At 37.7% G+C, this 20,602-nt stretch overlaps 1 protein-coding gene across 1 annotated transcript; it reads right to left on the bottom strand.

The window, feature by feature from the left end:
• Window positions 1-1,063: 1,063 nt before the first annotated feature.
• DAW1 (dynein assembly factor with WD repeats 1) lies at window positions 1,064-20,250 on the bottom strand (the record flags this gene model as incomplete). The annotated part of the gene is made up of 13 exons (XM_084212322.1): window positions 1,064-1,098; window positions 1,637-1,799; window positions 3,718-3,794; window positions 4,908-5,022; window positions 5,400-5,502; window positions 8,613-8,719; window positions 9,412-9,519; window positions 11,319-11,418; window positions 13,019-13,141; window positions 13,806-13,864; window positions 17,045-17,189; window positions 18,424-18,496; window positions 20,211-20,250. The coding sequence occupies 13 exons, from the start codon at window positions 20,248-20,250 to the stop codon at window positions 1,064-1,066; spliced, it is 1,248 nt and encodes a 415-aa protein (XP_084068448.1).
• Between the last annotated feature and the right edge of the window lie 352 nt (window positions 20,251-20,602).

Below are 20,602 nucleotides of genomic sequence, written 5' to 3'. Positions count from 1 at the left end.
CTGCACTGGTGAAACCTATTGGCAATTTCTGGGAGAGGAAAGCCTGGCTAAAAGCTCATTGCATGGTAGTAAATGACTTGCAGGTGTTTCTCATCCACTTCTCCGTTTATGTCAGTTTCCTTGGCTTCCAATCTTTGGCAAGCAGAGTTTCTTCATGCTAATCACTGGGCTAGGATTCCAAGTTTAAGTCACCACTGATATTAATTTTTTTTTTTACCTCAGTTCAAAATAGGAGAATGAGGACTGAGCAGAAAGGTAACAGATTGACTGGAAAGATGTGGGCAAGTATCAGAGGGGAGTTTAACCGCAGCATACATGGAACAGTTAATAGCAAGGCAGCTCATAAATGACCACTGGCTTTTGCCAGTAATATGAATGAGGCATTGTATTACAAAAAGCAAAACTAGCATTTTAATTCAATATTTTATTACACGCAGACAAAAAAGTAATACAAAAGTCCTCAAAACAAGTGCGTACCAACACTCCTTCCACAACTGAGATTACTATAATGCTCTATTTTTTTTTTTTTATTAAAAAGGTTACAAGTTAAAAATCACACATAAAGAAACTGAGCTATCCTATACATTCATTCTCACTTATCATGATTTTTCTCTGGGGACTGAAATAACAGACCAGATTCTACTCAGTGAAGAGGCAATATGCACTAATTGAAATATAAGGAACTATTCCATTTAAATGTGAGAGGGAAAAAAACCCTACTTTTCTTCTTTACTATGCAAGTTATCAAATACTAAGCAGGTTGTGTGGAGAAACTGTGTAGTCTTCATTCTTGGAGATGTTCAAACCCACATCAGTCTGGGCAGCCTGCTTGGATGACAGGGTTCTGAGCAGGGCAGACTGTTGTACGAGATAACCTCCAGGGGTCCCTTCCAACCTCTGCAGTTCTGTGATGCCATATCTAAGTCAAACCTATCAAATCTAGATAGCTGTTCTACTTCAACAGAAGGTGAACAAAGAGAATAAAATAAAACAGATCTGAAAGGCTGAGTTTATTGACTCTCAAAGTAGGCAGGCATACATCAAACTGGATCCTTTTCTTCAGTCAGTGCCAGATTCTACAAGAGTTATCCTTGCTCCCTGGTAATGAACACACATTGTGAAGGATCACTTAGGTGCACAGTCTGTCCATTTTTGTTAATACATACATCAACAATGTACCCAGGAGACACATAAATATTTTTTTTTTGTCAACAACTAGCAACAGGCAGCAGAATCTAGGACAATACTTTTAGCTGAGATCATCCTGCATCCCATTGCTGAAATAAGGAAACCTTATCAGAGCTCAGTACCAAATACACCAAAGGTGTGCTCCTTTGCCTTTTGCTCATCCACACCTCCCTCATGGCAATGCACTGTGAGTAAATGGCTTAGTCACTGCTCTGGTGCTGGTAAGTGCTCACTGGAGAGATGGGAAGGCATGCCCATGCCTTGGCACAAATTTGCTCATGGCCATATTCTCACATCAGTTCTAAAGTAAAGTTCTAGATTTTCTTGACTATATTGTAAGTCACTGCTGGTACCTGCATTTGGCCCCAGGTTTCAGACTATTTTTGTTTTGCTGTAGCAATGTCTTAAAAAAAAAAAAAAGGAAAGAAAAATAGACTATATTAGTTACCTGTAATGATTGTATCACCTTTGTAGTTAAAAGCACAGGAGAAGATCTCATCAGCATGACCCTCTAATATCTGAAGGCAGTGCCCAGTAGCAGCATCCCAGAGCCGAGCTGTTTTATCAGAACTGGCTGTTAGTATGCAATTGCCTTTAGGGTTGAAACACACCTTTAAAAATACACAAATGAGTTATGTTACTCAGAAGTCAGTATGCCTAGAGAAAGAAACATACCAAAGTGATTGAAAGATGAAAATAGAAAGCAGCAATCTTGCATTCAGTTTTTTAGCTAAAATCAAGGGCAGTATTCCACTAGAGTCATGCTGGCAAACCACTGTGACTGAAAACTTTGTGTATTAACAAAGGCCTTATATACCATGACTTTACTACAGGATCATATCTTCCAAAGAGCAACTGTATTTAGATGTTATCATTATTCCAATGTAAAATTTATACATATTTTATAGAGTTCTACATTAAATAACATACATCGCTGGAGTATCAGAATCTGCACTGGGAACAATTAATTTTATAATAAGTCTTCATATTTGTTAAACATTCACTGCCATAACTGCATGAATTTCCAGATAATCAGGTACATTTTTTGAGCACTAACCAGACAATACCAGTTTGTCATACAATTCAAAATTGCTTAATCACTGAGGGCAAAATGTTCCCCAGAAATTCAGTTTCCAAGTAATAACATTTCTAAGTGGTCACATCTCCATAGAATATCTGCAGAAATACATGGCCTTTTCCCCATGCTCCCACAGGAGCAGATTCTCTCCTCCAGCACTGAAATGATGCTGGTACTAAGGCCCTGGTCTCTGACCCACCCTCTCAGCAGCAGGGGTTCAAACTGTCCTCAGTGGGTCTACACTAAGTGTGAGATACTGCAGTGACTTTAGTAACTGAGGAAAGAGTTGCTAGAAAGAATCCTTCTGAGCTTCCTATTCTCTCAGCAAAATGATTTATAGACAAATAAGAAAATGAAAGCATTTAAGTTTTGTTCATTAAGAACCATCCTAGATTAAAAATATTAATATTTCAACATCAAAATACATCCAAAAAAGCAGCATAAATACAGCACACTAGCTTGGAAGCTAGGGAGATTATCTATTTGAAAGAATAATGAAAAGCTGCAAGCAACAAATAACAAAGTTTGAAAAATATGTACTATGTTGGAAGCAACTAAATTTATTTGGAACAGAACCTTGGTGTTCAAAATTGAGCCAGATAAGCAAAGCAAATGAGCATACTCCTCATGATCAAGTGATTCTTGAAACAGGCTTTGTATTTCCAAATCCCTTATTCACTATTGAAAATAAGATTCTCCATGTATTTTTCCACAGGAATATGGTTCTGTTCCATTCCATAAATCAGGCGTGCAGAGAAATGACAAAGAGTAAAGAGGAGCACATCTGGTAGAAGGAAGGAATAGGGGTGATGGTAAAAGCCTTAAAGGCAACAGCCTTAAGATGTCAACAAAAGATTAAAAACCTGGTGCTTATTCTGTCAGAGAATGTGGGACTCCAATGGCAGAATAACACAGGCAGAGTTTAGGACAGGTCAGACAGGAGCTCAGTTAACAATGATCACACTGAAAGAACACTTAGAGAGCATCTCCCTCTCTGCTCCCCCATTCTTTACCAAGTGTGTGTGCAGACCCAACTGATAAACTGCTTCAGGAAAAGGAAAGAGATAAGGAAAACCAGTCCTTTCAATGGCAACAAAACCTGGTGTCCACCCCTTGGAGGGATGGACTTAAGCACCTGCCACCATTCTAAGGAATCAAATGGTAATGACATGACAATACAGAGAAGTGGCTCTTGGAACCCATAGGAGCAGCAGACCCGGTATTGTCTTAGCTCAGAAGTGTGAAATTGGTAAACAATCATTGTCTGATAGCTTTTAGCCAAAAGGAGTGTTCTTTTAATAAAGATAACTTCTTAGCCAGACCTATCAATCTTAAAAATTAAAGAATGTAGTGGTATAATGATTAAGAGTATTGCAGCATCATGAAATAACAGCTGGATTGGATGCCACACAAAGTCAAATTAAAAAAGGTGCAAACCACACACAACTTACCTTTGAAATTTCATCTTCATGCCCTTCCAGCTTTGCAATGCACTGTTTTGTTCCTGCATTATAGACTCTTGCTGACCCTGTTGCAGTAGGAGCCATATGTGATTGTTATGCTTAAGCACCCATTTCAGTAAGGACATTTGAATAAGGCCAGAAGGAACTCATCCTCAGGTTTAATTTTGGAAGAAATAGAAGGCAAATTAAACAGAGTTTCCTTCAAGGGTAAAGTATGTTAAAAAGAATCTGTAATCTGGGTGGAAAAGATTGACTTCCTTTCCTGACCAGAAATGCATTCTCCTGGAATGTTCCTAACATACAAATACAAAGGTCCACAGAGAACACGGCTTACTGAAGCCTGTTATTTCAGAATGCATGTACAATACATTTATAAAGCTTTCATTATATTTCATTATTTAATAATCTATTCATTATATTTAATAAGATATTTATTAAATATCAGGAAACCTTTTACATTGGCTTTTGTCTTAATATAGCAAGTAAGTACAGGAAAATAGATACAAATAGTCCTCCCCATCCAGTCAGGTATCCTGTTTCTGGAATTGTGTATCTAAAACTAACACAGTATTGTCATTATGCAGTATAATATAAATAACTGAGCAGGTGAATACAGAAAACTATTTATTGCGATTCCTAGACAAATAATAAACATACAAAACTTCTGCATACCAATAACTAAACAAAATTGCTTCTTTCACTACCACTTTATTGTAAATTCTTTTGCTGTGCATTAGAAAAGCCTGCTAGTAAGTCGACCAGTAAAATTCTAACTACATTTTTCATTTAAGCCTAAATCTGAGCCACCAAATCAACCCCCACAAAAGCTATTTATGTACACATTTAAAACGTATTTCCAGCCACAAGTGAAATATTTCCTTCCAAGTTTGAAGTTAAAGGGGAAAGACATGTTGAGTTAATTGAAGTAGGAAAATAAGAACTTTGTCACTGGAGAAAACTTTAAAATTTTAACGCCCAATTTCTGTAATGCAACAAACATTGCTCGGATCGATAGTTTTGAATCAAGCCCTCCTGTTCATCAAGCTACATTCAAAGCAGAGCCAAAGGGAAAGGACAGAGGTGTTTGGTGCCGCAGCTCCCCAGCAGAGGCAGGCCCCTCCCTGATGAAGGACAGAGGTGTTTGGTGCTGCAGCCCCCCAGCAGTTCCCCTCACTCACCATCAGCAGAGGCCGTTGCAATGCGCTGCCCAGCGTAGTCAAAGCACACGTCCAGCACCTCCTTGCTGTGCCCTGCCAGCGTGGCTATGTGTGTCCCTGTCACAGCATTCCACAGCTGCACACACAAACAGGGACACTGCATTGCTGCTTTGGAATTTACTAATTTACTTTATAGATATCTAGTGGATTGATAAAGCAACTTGTAGAGGTCCTTTGATGTTTGGCATTTAATAACACGAAAGCTGAATACAAATCAATAATGAGTCATTCTTTAGTTAGTGTAATGAAGTTTATACATTTTTTAGTTCAGTGTATTGATTAAACAAGACTTAACTAGAGTTCACTGAAATTAGTAAGATGATAGGTTTTACATTTAGTTGTAAATTCTCTAATTCATTATATGTACTACTTTAAAATGATGCTCCTCAATTTAAAAAAAGGCACATTTTATATGTCAAGTAGCTGTATTCACTACCTACTCAACCAGCTTACCATGCATGTTTTGTCCATTGATCCAGTGACAATGAGAGAACAGTCCCAGTTGAACTGGGCACTGCTAATCTCTCCTCGGTGACCTATTAAAGTATGCAGCAACCTACCAAAAAAAACCCATTTAAATGATCATTTACATTTATAGTGTGTCTTTTTATATACACATATAAATTAAGAGTTTAGAAAATGGTATAGTTAAGGCATCAAGTCTTCACCATTAAAGCAATAAAATGGAGTGGTGCAGCTCATTCAGGATTCTAGTACTACATCAATTCTATTTTCTATTTGGCAAAAAGAGGCAGTAAAGATTAAAATTGAAATTTCCTCCCTTCTCTTTCAAAAATATTTTAGTGAATGTATTTCCAGTGAAATGTGATGATTTTCAGTACCAGCAACTGATTCCTTGTATTCATCTACATGCTAAGCAAGTACATCAAGTTTTCCCACATTACTCTCCCATTATGCTACTTCAATGAACTGTAAAAACAGTACATCTTTAAAACTCCATATAATCTAAACCTTTTATAAAATCCACTGAAGATCAAATGGAAGTTAATCAGGTACTTAATGTGAGCATGTTCCCAAATAACAGGCAAATGACAGCCCAACTGAAATATGATTTCTAATCCTCATTAATCCTCATCTTCTTGCTGCACAAGACTAGCAATACAAGTCCCATTAAATTCTTCAGCTTTCTCCGAGGAGAGAGGTTACAATTAGCCAGTACTGCTTCCTATTTAATGGTCTGTAAGGCAACAAAGCCTAAAAAAGATTAATTGAGATATACATCTATTAAAGGATTAGCAAATTGGGTTATTATCACAATGCTAGTATCACTGCATCATTAATAGAAGCAGACTGTAAATAACAGATAAACTAATGAGTAGGAAAACAACTAAATTAGTTTAAGTGACTAAAATGTTTTTATTCATTGCACAAGATATATAAGAGTAGCTAAATTAATATATGTGCTAAATGAACAGTAAGAAAAATTTCCTGAGCATTTGAATTTGCTATTTGTTTAAAATAACAAAAACTTGATTACATTCTTAGCATTTTACAGAATTACCCCATTTACTTTCTAACACTGTGAGGTCTCCACTGTTGTAATTGTGTACATTTTTTACAGTAAAACAAAAAATCAACGAGCAGATAACAGAGGAAAACTTAATTTTATAAACATATAATTTGGTCATCAAGACTGCTGTTACTATAATACCTAATGGCCAAAATACCTAGTAATACCTAGAAAAAAACTTTAATTTGAAAGATAAAAACTTAAACTTCCAATTTTCAAAAAGGCAGTGAGGCCTTCAAGCTTTGCCATAAAAATCTGATCAATAAACAGAATAAATAGCAATGTGAGAACATCTCACAGAAACCATTATCAGATGCACAGAAAGAACACAGAAGAGAGACTTATGAAGTGCCATAAAAAAATCCATTTAAGTTCTTTATTAAAAGTAATCAGCTTTAGTCAAGGCAGTATTTCCTAAGCCTTCAGGTTCCAAGTTAAATTTGATCTATGGATGCTCTAGTATTTGACTATAATGGCAAAAGAGAAACTGCTTCTCTCTCACACACTGGTGTCCAGCACCCCTGAGCCAAGATACAGGACCAGGCTGTTGATTTGCCAAATGAAGCTCTGCAGACACCTTCAACTGAACTACAGTGGGCTGTATCTGCCATGGAAATACAGCCCTGGATTACAAAAGTGTAATCCAGTGTGTTCCCCCTGCATCCTTTTTTTCTTTTAAATCATAGTATTTTATGAAGAGAATCTCAAACTTTGTTCTGATTTCCTGTCCCAACATCAATTTCCCTCGGGGCAGTTCAGGGCACCTACCCAGAATAAAACTCAGGAACACATGTGCTCAGCAAAATCAGAAGAAATTTGAATTTGGAAAGATGTACACCTCATGTGACTCACATGGTGAAAAACAAGCACACAAAACCTCACCTACAAGATTTTTGCCAATCTACCTGATTGATTGATTGATTGATTGATCATAATTGATCTGCTCACAGTCTTTCTGACTGCAACTTTCCATTACACCTAAAGGTATTCACGCCCAGGTGCCATCTGAAAGGCTGACTGCTGGCCTTGGAACAATTCTATTGCCCACTAGCTAATCACCAGAGCTGCCAGTGAGAATCTGCTCCTTCATATTGCTGGTAATGGCCCTGATGTGAAGTTCATATTGAGTTCATAGAAAAAAAAACGCAACATGAAAATCCCCAGATTTTGATTTCACTGTAGGCTCAGACAATAACCTGGAAAAAGTTGTTTTCACACAAAAATACTTGCAAGAACATCAGGCTGAAGGAAGTTGAATTCAAAGGTCGATTTGCTGAATGAATGTTGGTGTTGAATAAGCTCAAAGATTATAGGATCAAACCTTAAATGATACACTATGTATACACTACTTATAAATCACACACTTAGTCACACTTTCATATATATTGTCTATTATCCCAAGATATCACTATACGCACACTTTCATTTTATATATAAATTTCAGAGATATTCCTCTTGCTCTCAAAAAAAAAAAAAAAAAGGCACAGCTCTGTAAACAAAATAGAATGGTTACCTTCATAAATTACTTTGTCAGTAATCAGGGTGATCATTTTATAATTTTACTTACACTGAGTTTCCCACTGAAAACACAAGTGAATTTGTCAGTATTATGCAAGTTAATATTTAACTGTTGCATTATTATTTGTTGGCATCTTAATCAAGAGATTTTGTTCTCTACAGTCAAAGGAGAACACATTTTAAATTTCTATTGACAAAGGATGGTGAGAAGGAAAAATACACCCTCTACAGTTTTTAAAGATAACGTAACCAGAATAATTTTCTATAACATAAAACATACTTTCTACTTAAACAGTCTAGAAATCCTAGACACCTTGCAAGCCATGAGCTTCCACGTTAATAAAATATATTCCTCTTTGGAGAATTTACCAGGTACAAGCACAGGATCAGTCCAGTCTTTCCGCCTCTTTAGTACTCATAAGATAGAAGTTTAAAACAAAGAACACATACAAAAGCATTTCATGAGCAGCACTCCTTTTCAAAAGAACAAAGAGAATTACAAGAGCAAAGAACACATACTCTAAATTAAAAACAAGCTCTGTAAGATGTAGCTCAACATTTTCTATTTATTTTTTCCTGAACTCATGCAAAAATTATATTTATTAGTGCTTTATTACCTGCCAGTGCCAACATCCCATACTACTACTGTATGGTCAAAGGAGCCAGTGATGATCCTGTCTCCAGTGGTATTGAAAGACAGAGCAATAATTTCTGCTGAGTGCCCCTGAGAGAATTTTTAAAAAGGAGTATGAGAATACAAATTATTACTTTTCCATTAATACAGTGTAATATGCAGTCTTTTTTCAGCAGCATAATCATTCCATAACTCATCATTATTTTATTTACTATCTTGTCCAGTATACCACAAATTTGACAGAAAGATCTGACTGTAGAACAGTCAATATCCCAGCAACTGCAAAAACTCAGGCACACCACTTAAGCAGGAAGCTTATTCACTATATATGGCTTAGGATTTATGTGAGAGAAATGCATTGAAGCAGCAGAGGCCAATCTGACCCTGGGGAATGCCAGCAAGCCATGCAGAGCAAAGAGAGATGAAATCTAGAGGTAACTGGATGGCTGTCTTCTGCCCATGTTTACCTCCTCCATACAGAGGAGGTCACAACTGACAGTAGAGCAGTGGGTTTTAACAAGTAATGGAAGGGATTCTAATCTATAGCAGTAATGTCACTGCAATGAGAAAATCTGGCTTTTGATAAATAGGACTCATAAAACACCACAGCTTTCTCATTCCCTACAAGTTTTCTTATTCTGTTTTGAACTATAGTCACTATGGGATCACCTGGCAAAAGAAACTGCAAGGTTTGAAACAGTTGGAATGGTTAAACTGTTATTTATCTCAGCTGGAAGGCTAAGCAAGGAACACCTCTGAAAACATAAGGAATGCAAACATACATTTAAAGTGGCTACTTCTTCTCCTTTCTCTAGATCCCATAATTTGGCAGTGGTATCCATGCTTCCAGTTGCCAACAGTGTGCTCTGAGGATTAAATGATAAACATACCTGTAGCGAGAAACATTGGATAGAAAAATTAAAGGAGTCCATTTATATATATATTCTAAATAAACAAAACAAGGGTCAGGATTAATATTTTTAAATAGACAAAGGTCTGATAATATTTTCTGACATACAGAAAACTCGCAGAATTCTTCCAACAGCTCACTAGAACAGCCACAAATCCTTACCACATAATTCTGGATAAGTACTCAAACCAAGTAGACTCCTTGCAAGCACAGGCTTTGTTTTCTCTATTTCAAAATTCTCTTTGAAATCCTCCAATTACTGTCCAGTCTGACAGTGCTCCCTAGCACTATTGTTTGGTATGTTTTCTCTGTTACTTGATGAGACTGGGGCAAAGATCATGCAAACAGTTCTGTGTACACAAACACACTCTATGCACTCTTACCCTATCAGGTGTCATTTGCCAAGGGCACTGTCACAACATCATATTTAAGAAAAAGCAAGAATAAAAGCTCAGCAACTACTTTAATTAATTTCTCACATTTAAAAAATCATGTATTCATCCTCCCATTTTCTGTAATTATTCAGTGTGATTGCTCTGCAAATAAAGAATAGCAGGTGCCATGAAAAAAGGAAAGCAGCAGCTCAGTTTTTTCATCCTGAGTAACTATGGCATGCCCTTGCCAGCAATGTATCAGATGCAATAATGGCCTTTCAGAAGCAGGTCTGATTCAGAGAAACACATCATTTCCTGCTGGCAATTATCTCCTTCTAATTACTTGTCAGCACAACTCATAACACTTCAGGTCTAATATAACCCCTAAGAAGTCAGAGAAAATGGAAAGACCTTTAAACATTTACCTGACTGATCTGTGGAAGGAAAACCACTGCAGCCTTTCTCAATACACAAACACGCTCTCCATTATAAGGGGTAACTCAAAGCATCCAGAGAATCAAAAACATACTGAAACAAACCCCAAATTCCAGTATAGTAAACCACCATTTTCTCACCTCTTTCTAGTTAAAGCCTCTCAATCTACAATTAAATTCAAATTGTTTTTTCAGAAACAATTTTCAGCAATATTTCATTGAATAGTGATTGTATAGCTATTAAAAAAAAAAAAAAAAAAAAAAAACCAACAAAACAAACCAAAACCCTATTCATCATTGTAAATTAGAGTTTTAGTGGTTTTGCCCTGATCTTTCAATCTGAAATTTGGGCATCAAGGAGCTTGATGCTGCTGATAGGGGTCCTAGTGCATGGGAGAGGAAACCAAGCATTTTTAAGCTTAAACTGTTTTAATTTCATAGATCTTTGACATTTCAGCATCCCACATATTCCCAGTTAACACACTTTAAATTTCAGAAATTCGTTCCCCTACAGCTCCAATTGGTTTTGTACATGAAGTACAGATCTCTGTGTGAAAGACAACAACACAAGCAATGATGTTCTTGTATATTTAGTTCTGCAAATATGAGAGGCAATGCAAGATAGCTAGAAAAACATGTGATATGTGATCGAACAAAAAGTATGTACAATAAACTGAAAATTCCAGTTGCTATGGTATTTTTCCATGTTTTAACATTTAGCAAACAAGGGAAATCAGAATAAAGTAAAAATAACGATATAATTTCAAACCGTGTTTGGGGGTTTATTTTATCTCAAGAACTGTCGGACCATCCTCCCTTGCAGTGCAGAAATGTTAACAAGACCTGGATGTATGAATAGATGTGCCACAATAACTGTGCCTCCAGTGGGAGCTCACGGGGAGTCAGAACTCACAGTCATCAATGATAGTGTGAGGAAACATAAAGGAATAAAAACACCCATCACTACTCACTATTTCTGCACTATGTCCTCTGAAGGTATGATAACATTTTCCTGTTTCTGTACTCCACACTTTGCAGGTTTTATCAAAAGATCCAGTGGCAATCTTGTCACTAAATAGAAAAAAAAAATCCTGTAATTTTTATGTAGAAAAACCCTCTGACTCCAGAGACATCAGAATCCAGAAAAACAACAGCCATCCCTGGAAGCTCCCATGCACTTTGGTGCTTGCTGCCACACTACAAGGTCCTACAGCAGCATTTCACAAACACAAGTTACAGCAAGGCAAAAAATTAGCAGACACAGGGAGTTTCTAAGAGAGCTACTGTGCCTATCAGCAGAGGAGTGACCTGTGCTAATAGATAGGCACGGTAACTGATGACTGGCCGACTTTAGGGATGATATTGTGCTGTATTTACAGATTTATTAAGAAGTTATTTCATCAGATAACATCTGTTTACCAACAATTATAAATGCAGTTCACGCAAATTTCAGAAGTTCAACTCTACTCCCACTGAAGTCAGTGGAAGTGTTGTGACCATCTGCAGTTAGAGCAAGACTAAAGTGAAGTCTCCAGAAAATGTACCAAGGGACACTACAAAACCTAAAGATTAGCAGCAAAAAAAGGGGGTTTTATCAAATTTTTAATACAAAAGTAGTTCAAAGTTCTCATCAGGTTTTGTCTCACTGCATGTCCCTTCTCCACTGTAATGTTACAGTCTAGTTGTTGATCTTTGCACAGATTTTTTGTCATTAGTTTCACCAAGCCATATAAATGAACTTCATTAAATGGTTTTATAAAGTAAAGAATAATATCAGAATATGACATTGACACAAAAGGGTCTAAGTTTTCCTTTTCATATAGAAGAAAGAGATGAAGTTTCAAATAGTGTAAGGACAAATCTTTTTACATTTATTTCCTGATGGTAAATTGTGTATTGTTCAACTGGTAAATAGGACATCCAACGGTAATGTGATTCAATAGAAAAATAGGAATTAATTTATCTTACTTTACAGAAAAAATGGTTTTCTCACACATGACAGCTTTCTCAGGAAGCAAATGACAATGAAACTTCAGTAGCTAACATGTAATTCCCTTCACCTAACAGGTGGCAATTCCAACCTAGGGCAAAAAATTACCGAAGAAAACAAAAGGTGCAAAAATTAATATCTGATGTTCACACAGCAGCACCTTGTGGATTTTACAAAAATTACTCAAAAGCTGTGACATTTCTAAATCATGTCCTAAATAATATTGAATTTGTAATGGGAAATGGAGAAATCCACTTCTTTCTCCTTAAAAGAGGCAACACAGATTGTCCTAAGTACTTACATGTCACACCACATACAACTACATGGCGCCAGAAGAGAATGACTAACATTCAGAACACAATCTGGTCATGTAGATATTACTGAAATAAATGGTGTTTCAATACATTCAACTAACTCATATTTTTTTCCGAGACTGAATACCTAATGAAATTTTTTGTTAGAATTTCTAAACCTAATTTTAAAAAATGATAGCAGAAAGCATGTTTGAATGGATTTCTTGTACAAGTAATGACAGTGTCATCCTACAGCAATGAGCTATAGATGAACTCGACAAATTTAGAAGTTGAACTCTTTCAATTTAAAAAAGTCTATTCTTTGTTACAGTATTTGTAAAATAACAGTATTAGCAATTATGAAAAATCTCAGAGGAAATTTATTTACCCATAGGGGTTATTGAAAGCTATTGCATAGACAACGTTTCTGTGTCCCTCCAGCGAATGCAGCTCTTCTCCTGATGCTGTATCCCACAGTTTGCAGGTTCTATCATAGCTTCCAGTGATAAAGCTAAAGCAAAAAGAAATTCATTTCTGAATACAGCAAATATCTTACTGGTCCCAATGCACTGCCAAATTATTTATTTCCACAGATTTTAGTTAGTATTGTCTCAGACCCTAAATCTGTATTCAAAAATACAGATTTATGACCACAGAGGCTCCTTTTCTTTCTTTTTAACATCTTAGCCATAAAAACACATTTTTTCTAATCTTTAATGTATTTTAACTAGAAAGCATGCTGCTGCTTTTAAGACATGAAGGAAAAAATGATAAGACATATGTCCACTGTGAAATCAATTAACACGAAAGTGATGCTTTCTCTACAGTGAAACTCCCAAATGAGCTTATGTCAAAGACTCATTTAGCTTTTAGCAATATTTAGTTAATGGCCATAAAGGTGCTTCTTTCTGTAATATGGTAATTGTCAACAGACTATAACTGTGCAAGAAAAAAATTACATAAATTGAATCTCACCTGCGACTTTTTTGCATCTCCCATGGGTTTTCCACAGAGGCCTGAAATATAATCCCCAATTATGCCTGAAGCTGCTTATAAGCAGCAGAGCTGAATTATTTCTGCAGCAAGATAAGAGCACTGAAGTTTCCTTGCCATTTAATTTACAAGTAAAAAACTTCAATTAATGATTAGGTACTTTGACTTTGAACACAACTTACCGGGAACCAGATTTGTTAAATGCGACATTAGTCAGAGGCAATATGTGTGTTCTAAGCACCTGAAATAGAAGGGGGGGGCAGTGAGAGGAAAAACATTTGGTGCTAAAAAAATAAACAAAATTGCTCAAAATATTCAACAGATTTTTTCTCCTCCTCCTGTTAGAGGAGAAGAAATCCCACATTAATCATCAGGTTACCACTGAAGATGTTATATAGTATTGATTTCAATTTTATATTTAATTTCAGTGAATTGTTTTTTTCCCCATGTTTGCATTTTCTTCACCTTCTCCAAGATCAGCAAAGCAACCCTAGACCAGAGCTGAATGGGCAAAACCAAAGAGGAGACCATGACGACTGTAAGATCACTGATGAAAGAAATCCCAACTAATATTAAGCCTTAGCCAGTGAACCAAGAAATCCAGTTAAAATTTGAGACTTTTAGGGTGTGGGATGCTTCCAGCTGGCACCTGACTTTGTTATACAAAACAGGAAGAAAAAAAGAAATATAAGTTACAGCCTATAAGAAATATAAGCTATAGCTCTGTCCTATGGGGTCATGACAAGGTGTGCAAAACCATAGCAAAGATACTCAGCAGGACAAAATTCCAAGACAGAATTTCAACTTTAATGTCTGCATGAATTGTGTAGGTTGTTTTCTAACAATGCTTTAATGAGACACAAAGGGTCATTCATGTGAACAAGCCCATAGCCATAGTAACACATAATAAGGCTTATTAAGCAGAGGTGAAAATAGTTTCAGATACTGCAATGGAAGTCACCATGCCATGATACTTTAAAAAGAACCAAAAAAAATATATATATAATCTGGTTGGTGTTTGAATAAACTGGCTGCTGTAAAACATGTTTGCACTTGAATAATTTTCACCTATGAGAAGCTGCCTGCTCCTCAAGTCTAAACCAAAATAAAATCATAAACTGGGAAATCACCACAATTGCTGACAGGGAAGTAAAGGGACATTGAAAATACCCCAGTGGTTCACTAGGTCTTTTCTGTAGTGTAAGAATGAAGAAGAAACTGTTTATGAACAGTGAGATTTAATCACTGACATATTACCAGAGCTTCAACTTTTTTTGCTTATCTCAAGTTTTCCAAGCTGCCTGTGTCCAAAAGGAAAATGAGAAAGGCTCATAGATCTTCTACTCAGAAGAGTAGGGATTCATCAAAATGGAAATAACAGTTGATAAGTGAAGGACTGAGAGGGAGAGAGAAAGAGAAAATGCATTTTATGTTACAGAAACATCAATTTCTGCTCTCTAGAGAAAGCAACACAAGCTGTACTTTCAGCTACAGAAGTGGGAATGGGCAATCAAGACGTGGAAATGACAAAAATATTGTGTTTTTTTTAAAAGAGCCACAATATCTGTCTGCATATGAGAATCAATAATTATGGAAATTTATGGAAATCTCACCCATAACATTTTTAGGACTACATGCAGGCAGCTCTGAACAACAGAGGTATTTTGAAATTATGAAAAAAGGGAGGAAAATGAGATGGGTTTTTACGTAATTTCAGATTATGAGACTAATTCTGTTCTTCCAATGCCCAGTGCTGCAAGAATTGCCTGTGCAAATGATACAACAACCAAACCCTAAGGCAATATTAGAAAAAATATACCTCAGTTCTGCAAAATCTGCTACAGCTGTACCTAAGATAAAAATCTGCAAATTACTACAGCATCCCATGCCATGGAATAGTTTAAAACCTGAGAAATTGCTATAAAACCTCATTTCTCTGCAGGGTGCCTAACACACCACCATCACCACAATTACTGGAAATAAAAAAATGAGCTTATACACTTGTTTCAGATTATACTCCAGTGCAACAGGAATAAAAACCATTCATTTCCAAACAATGCACAGATGGAACATTTTTTTCAGGGAAAAGAAAAACAAATCTCACTCCGACCCATCTCTTATATTTTATTAGGATCTCAGAAGGACCTGGTAGTCATATTTCATTTAGAAGTCTTAAATGAAACTGAACATCAAAAAAGTTCTTTTCACACCCTTCTAACCACTCTTGAGTGAAGGAAATAATCCCGCACTGATTGGATTTGCCTGCTTCTATTATTTCCAAATACAGAAGCTCAGACACAGCACTCCACCCAACAATGAACAAATACATTATTTACACTCAAGTTTGAACACGTATTTGAAGATTTGTCAGTCCTGTGATGAACAAACAATTTCTAAAGCTTTTGAAAAGCAAGGCATTATCTCACTTGAGAGCATAACTTGGAAGAGAAACTTTTTAAATTTAAGATGGCTTGCTACAAGGGAACCTGTGTTCAAGGTTAAATACATATTTCTTTGCAGAATTCACCCAGATGAGTAATGTTGGTCAAAAGAACCAAAGTTATACCTCAGAACATGTAAGGGGTTTTATAGCTTAACAAACCAACACAAAACTTCTTTTTCTCTTCTAATTTAAGGTAACAATGAACGCCATAGCACTGACCAATACTATTTAACAGCTACACATTGCCATCTGCTGACACAATAAAGATACAACATTTAACTATGTCAGATTGTAGCATGAAGAAAGTTTCATTTCCACAATCAAATACAATTAAACCTATTCTCTTCTGACACACTCAATCCTGAATTCGAAGCTCTGAAAGGTCTCTGGAATCATTGCTCTTAAAATTCCTATTTGTTTGAAAAAATATTTCAAGTGTGATCTGTAAGCTGAAAATCAATTTATCAATATTTAAAGATAATACTAATGACAGAAAGCAATGAAAACCAGGATTTGTAACGACAACTGCATGTAGCATAAAACCCCATAAAATAATAGCATAAATCCCACAATTTTCACAAAATGAAGAACAAGTAGACACATGTATGAAAATATTTTGGTCCAACAGCTAATTTACGTGGGGTCGATATACAGGTTTTGTTTAAATGTAACTTTGGGTGTTGCTGGCCCACAAGCTCTTACTCAACAAATAAAAGATTGATTTCTCTCCATCTAAAACACACCCTAGTAATTAAGCCTGGCTAAACAATATCTAGGAACAGTTATACCTCTCAGCTTATTAGGGGAATTCCTGGCAGGAAAAGCAGGCCAGACTCCGTTGCTGTAAAAGTGCAGAGAGGATTGAAAAGTACCAAGGAATCAGTCATGCAGCACAATACACAGCAGTAAAAACATACTCACAGTATCACAACTTAAACCCCCACACAAGCCCAAAGTTATTTTAAAGATGCCTCTGACCTTAAAAAGAGAGAATTTGTGATTCTGTTTTTCCCCTAGCTTCTCCTGCAATCTTTGCACTAGATGTATGACATGTTCCAAGCAGGAAGCTGTGATGAGAGGTTCTCTTTTTTGGATTTCTTCTACTAAGGCTGTAACATCTGTGCTAATTATGAGAAAAGAACAAAAACAAACTCAATAAATACCCCAAACCCACCACATTCCATTCTCTGGAAACAATTATGAATTTAAACCCAAGAATATTATTTACTTGTCAAGAAATTGAAGAAATTAAATGTTATGTATTTATCTCATTCTCTAAGGGCCTAAAGAAATAAGAATAAATCTTTCTTGGTTTTATTATTTCCTTCCCTCTCTTACTGAAGTTGTACAGTAAAACTCAACTTTTAAAAATTATAGCTCGGCAAGAAATTTATCTTTTCAAATTATTTCTATGGAGGATAAGGCATGGGAGATGTGTGTCCCAAACTGTCAGTTTAAATATCTGAATTATAATGGAATTTCATAAATTCCAAACAAATTGCCCATGAAGTAGTAACAATATAACCAGTGTACACAAAGTCTTAAATTTATCTCTGTCTGTGGCTTCAGAAATCTACGGCTGTTTCTACAACTCTTAGTTTTGACAGTAACTACCACGTGGTACAGTGTAGTGATGTCCCTGGAGCACCCAGCGAGGGGGGCACAGCTGCTCTGAGGAACTGGATCCTCTTTCCCTTTCATCAGATAACCACTGTTTTCTGGCTTTCTGTGAGAAACCGAGGGTTGACAATACCCAGCAGTCAAATCACAATACTCTCTTAAAATCAGCTTAGCAAGAAAGCCAAGCATTTCTGTTAGCATGGGAATTATTCAAGCCTAAGGGGATTTTCTGCATCAGTCTTCTAAATGGGAGCCACTACATCATAAAAGAGTATCCTCTCAGTGTTTACACTCCTGTTCAGTAACACCAGACTACTTATGTCTTTCACAAAGAGACTTGATAGGTTTTACCCACAGCATTATACTGGACAGTCCTAAGTAGACAAAACTTAATAATTTTTAAATTGGGATTTTTTCATCCTGCATATCCAGCTTACACTGTCTACTGACTTGGGCTTACATGCAAGGCCTCTTCCATATCAATGCTGGTATTAAGACAATCATATTACTTCATGTCTTTCTGCCTAATAATAAACTCCATGGATTTGGGTAACTTTATTAATGGTGGAACTCTGTTATTTTTCTGAAGCCCTTCCTACCAGAGCTGGCTGAGTAGAGCACATATGCTCTGCCTAATAGCTGATCTCAGTTATGTGTAACACAGTCAAATAGAGTTGTACATGAACATGCTATAAAAACATAGAGAGTATTGTTATCTGCAGGAATATCATACTTACTCAGGTCTAAGATCAAGCAGATCTATTGATCTGGTCTTTGACTCACCACCTTCTACATATTCCAAAATAATTCCTTTAAAAAAAAGTGATAAACAGGTCAAAATTAGACTTCTGGGGTTTTATAACATGCAGTGAAGACAGCAGCACTTCCACTTTCATAGCTCCACTGACTCAGGAGACCCAGTTCCAGTTCTTGGAGCTGGAAGGAGGTTAGGTGTTATTGCTGAGAGTAAGCATGGTGATGAACAACTCTGATATGCTTATATGAAAAAAGATACTAAATAATATTATTTCTGAGCTATTTTCTATTCTAGAAATGAACAAGATCTTTTTTTCCAACAGCTTTCTGTACCATTTTATCAGCATTAATTTCAAAGAAGCTGTCCTGAAAATACTTGCTGTAGTTTGGTGTTCCAAGAAGTCTGGAAAACATTTTACAAAACTTGTATTATATTTATTCTAGTGTTTGCAAAGGCTTGAGTGCAGTAATGTATCAAAAATCATAAAACCACTTTTCATTCCCAGGTTTGCTCTGGCACCTCTGCAACTTCCACTGAACTGGAGTATTAAAATGTTTAACCACATGGCTTCCTGTTTTGAAACAGCTGATAAAAGGCTCAGCCACTCCTTGACTTTCTGTGGGAAAAGATGATTTAGATGAACTTCTGTGTCATTCTGCATTTCATGAAGTTCATAAGAAAAGTCACGCTTCTGTGACTACACTCTCATGAGCTTCTTCCATTTCTTTATGTGTTGGCACTGCAATAAGTAAACCACCTATGTAATGTATGATTATTGCTTGTGGATGTTTCTGTCAAGCTGGAGACAAAGCCCATGCCACAAACCATTGGCAGATAGTGGGCGAGTTTTTGAATTTGAAAGGAATTTGAAAAGAAGATCCTTTTTTCCAATACACTTTCTGAGCTGGCCATCTCCAGCTTGTTTCACTTCTGAAATTTCACTGAGTCACCTGATACACCATGCCAGTCTGGCAGCACTGCTTTTCAAAGCATGGCTCCACTCTGAGAATTTATAAATGAAAGGGAAAAAATAGGAATTAGTATCAGCTAGGCTGGAAAAGGCCTCTGAAATCATTAAGTCCAAGCCATGACCAAACACCACCTTGTCAACCAAACCCTGGCACTGAGTGCCAGTCCTTAAACACCTCAGTGCTGGTGACTCCACCACCTCCCTGGGCAACCCTTCCCTAAGTCTGATCACTGTTTCTGCAAAGAGTTTATTCCTAATATCCAATTTAAACCTCCCTTGGCACAGCTAAAGACTATCCTCTCATCCTCTCACTGGCTGCCTGGCAGAAGAGACCGACCCTCGCCTGGCTCCAGCCTCCTTTCAGGGAGCTGTAGAGAGCGGAAACTTATTTTGCTAAACAGCCATTTCAAAACACAAATACTTTTTTTTTTTTCCGTGCCATCTACAGTCACCGCTGACTTTTTAAACAACTCCTTACTGTGATGCGAGTAAGACTGCCTTGACTTCGCAGTAAGTCACCGATTACACCCCCGACGGGTGTTGAGCCGCTCCCCGCTGCAGCCTCCCAGCCAGGCACCGGGACAAGCGGCGGCACCTCCGCTCCGCTCCGCCCCGGCCGCCTGCGGGCGCGCCACGGACCCGCCCGGCCGTGCCCAGCCCCTGCGGGCTGAGGGGCCCCGCCATATGCACAGCCCGCAGGGCCCCGCCGCACGCCGCGCACCCGCAGGCCCCCGCGCGCGGCCCCGGCCCCGGCACAGCCGCCGGCACCACCCGGAGCCCCCGGCCCCGCTCCGCACCCGGCGGGAAGTAGCGCAGCAGGAGCCGCCTCAGCGCCATCGCCGCCGCCGCCGCCCCGGCCCCGCGCGTCCGCCCGCAGCCATGGCAACGGCCCGGGGCGCATGCGCGGCCCGCCGCTGTGGCCGTGCCGCCGGGTCAGTGCCGCCGGCCTGGTGCTGGCACCGGGCACCGCATCATCCGAACGGAGCTGCGAGCGCTTCGGGGCTGCGCCGCTGAGAGGAAAGGAGAGGATCTAGGAAGGACAGCGCTAAAATACACATATAAAAATTCGGAGTGCCCAAGAGCCACTAGTAACGGCGTAGTGTGAAAGCTTTTTGGAAAGTGAATAGTTACTTACTAAGGAAAGAGGGCAAGGATTAATTAAAAAAAAAATCAGTTTAGTTCTTTTTAT

The sequence above is a fragment of the Fringilla coelebs genome, assembly GCF_963513975.1.
Source record: "Fringilla coelebs genome assembly, chromosome: 10".
In the NCBI taxonomy this organism is placed as follows: domain Eukaryota; kingdom Metazoa; phylum Chordata; class Aves; order Passeriformes; family Fringillidae; genus Fringilla; species Fringilla coelebs.
This window is presented reverse-complemented; position numbering and strand designations above follow the sequence as displayed.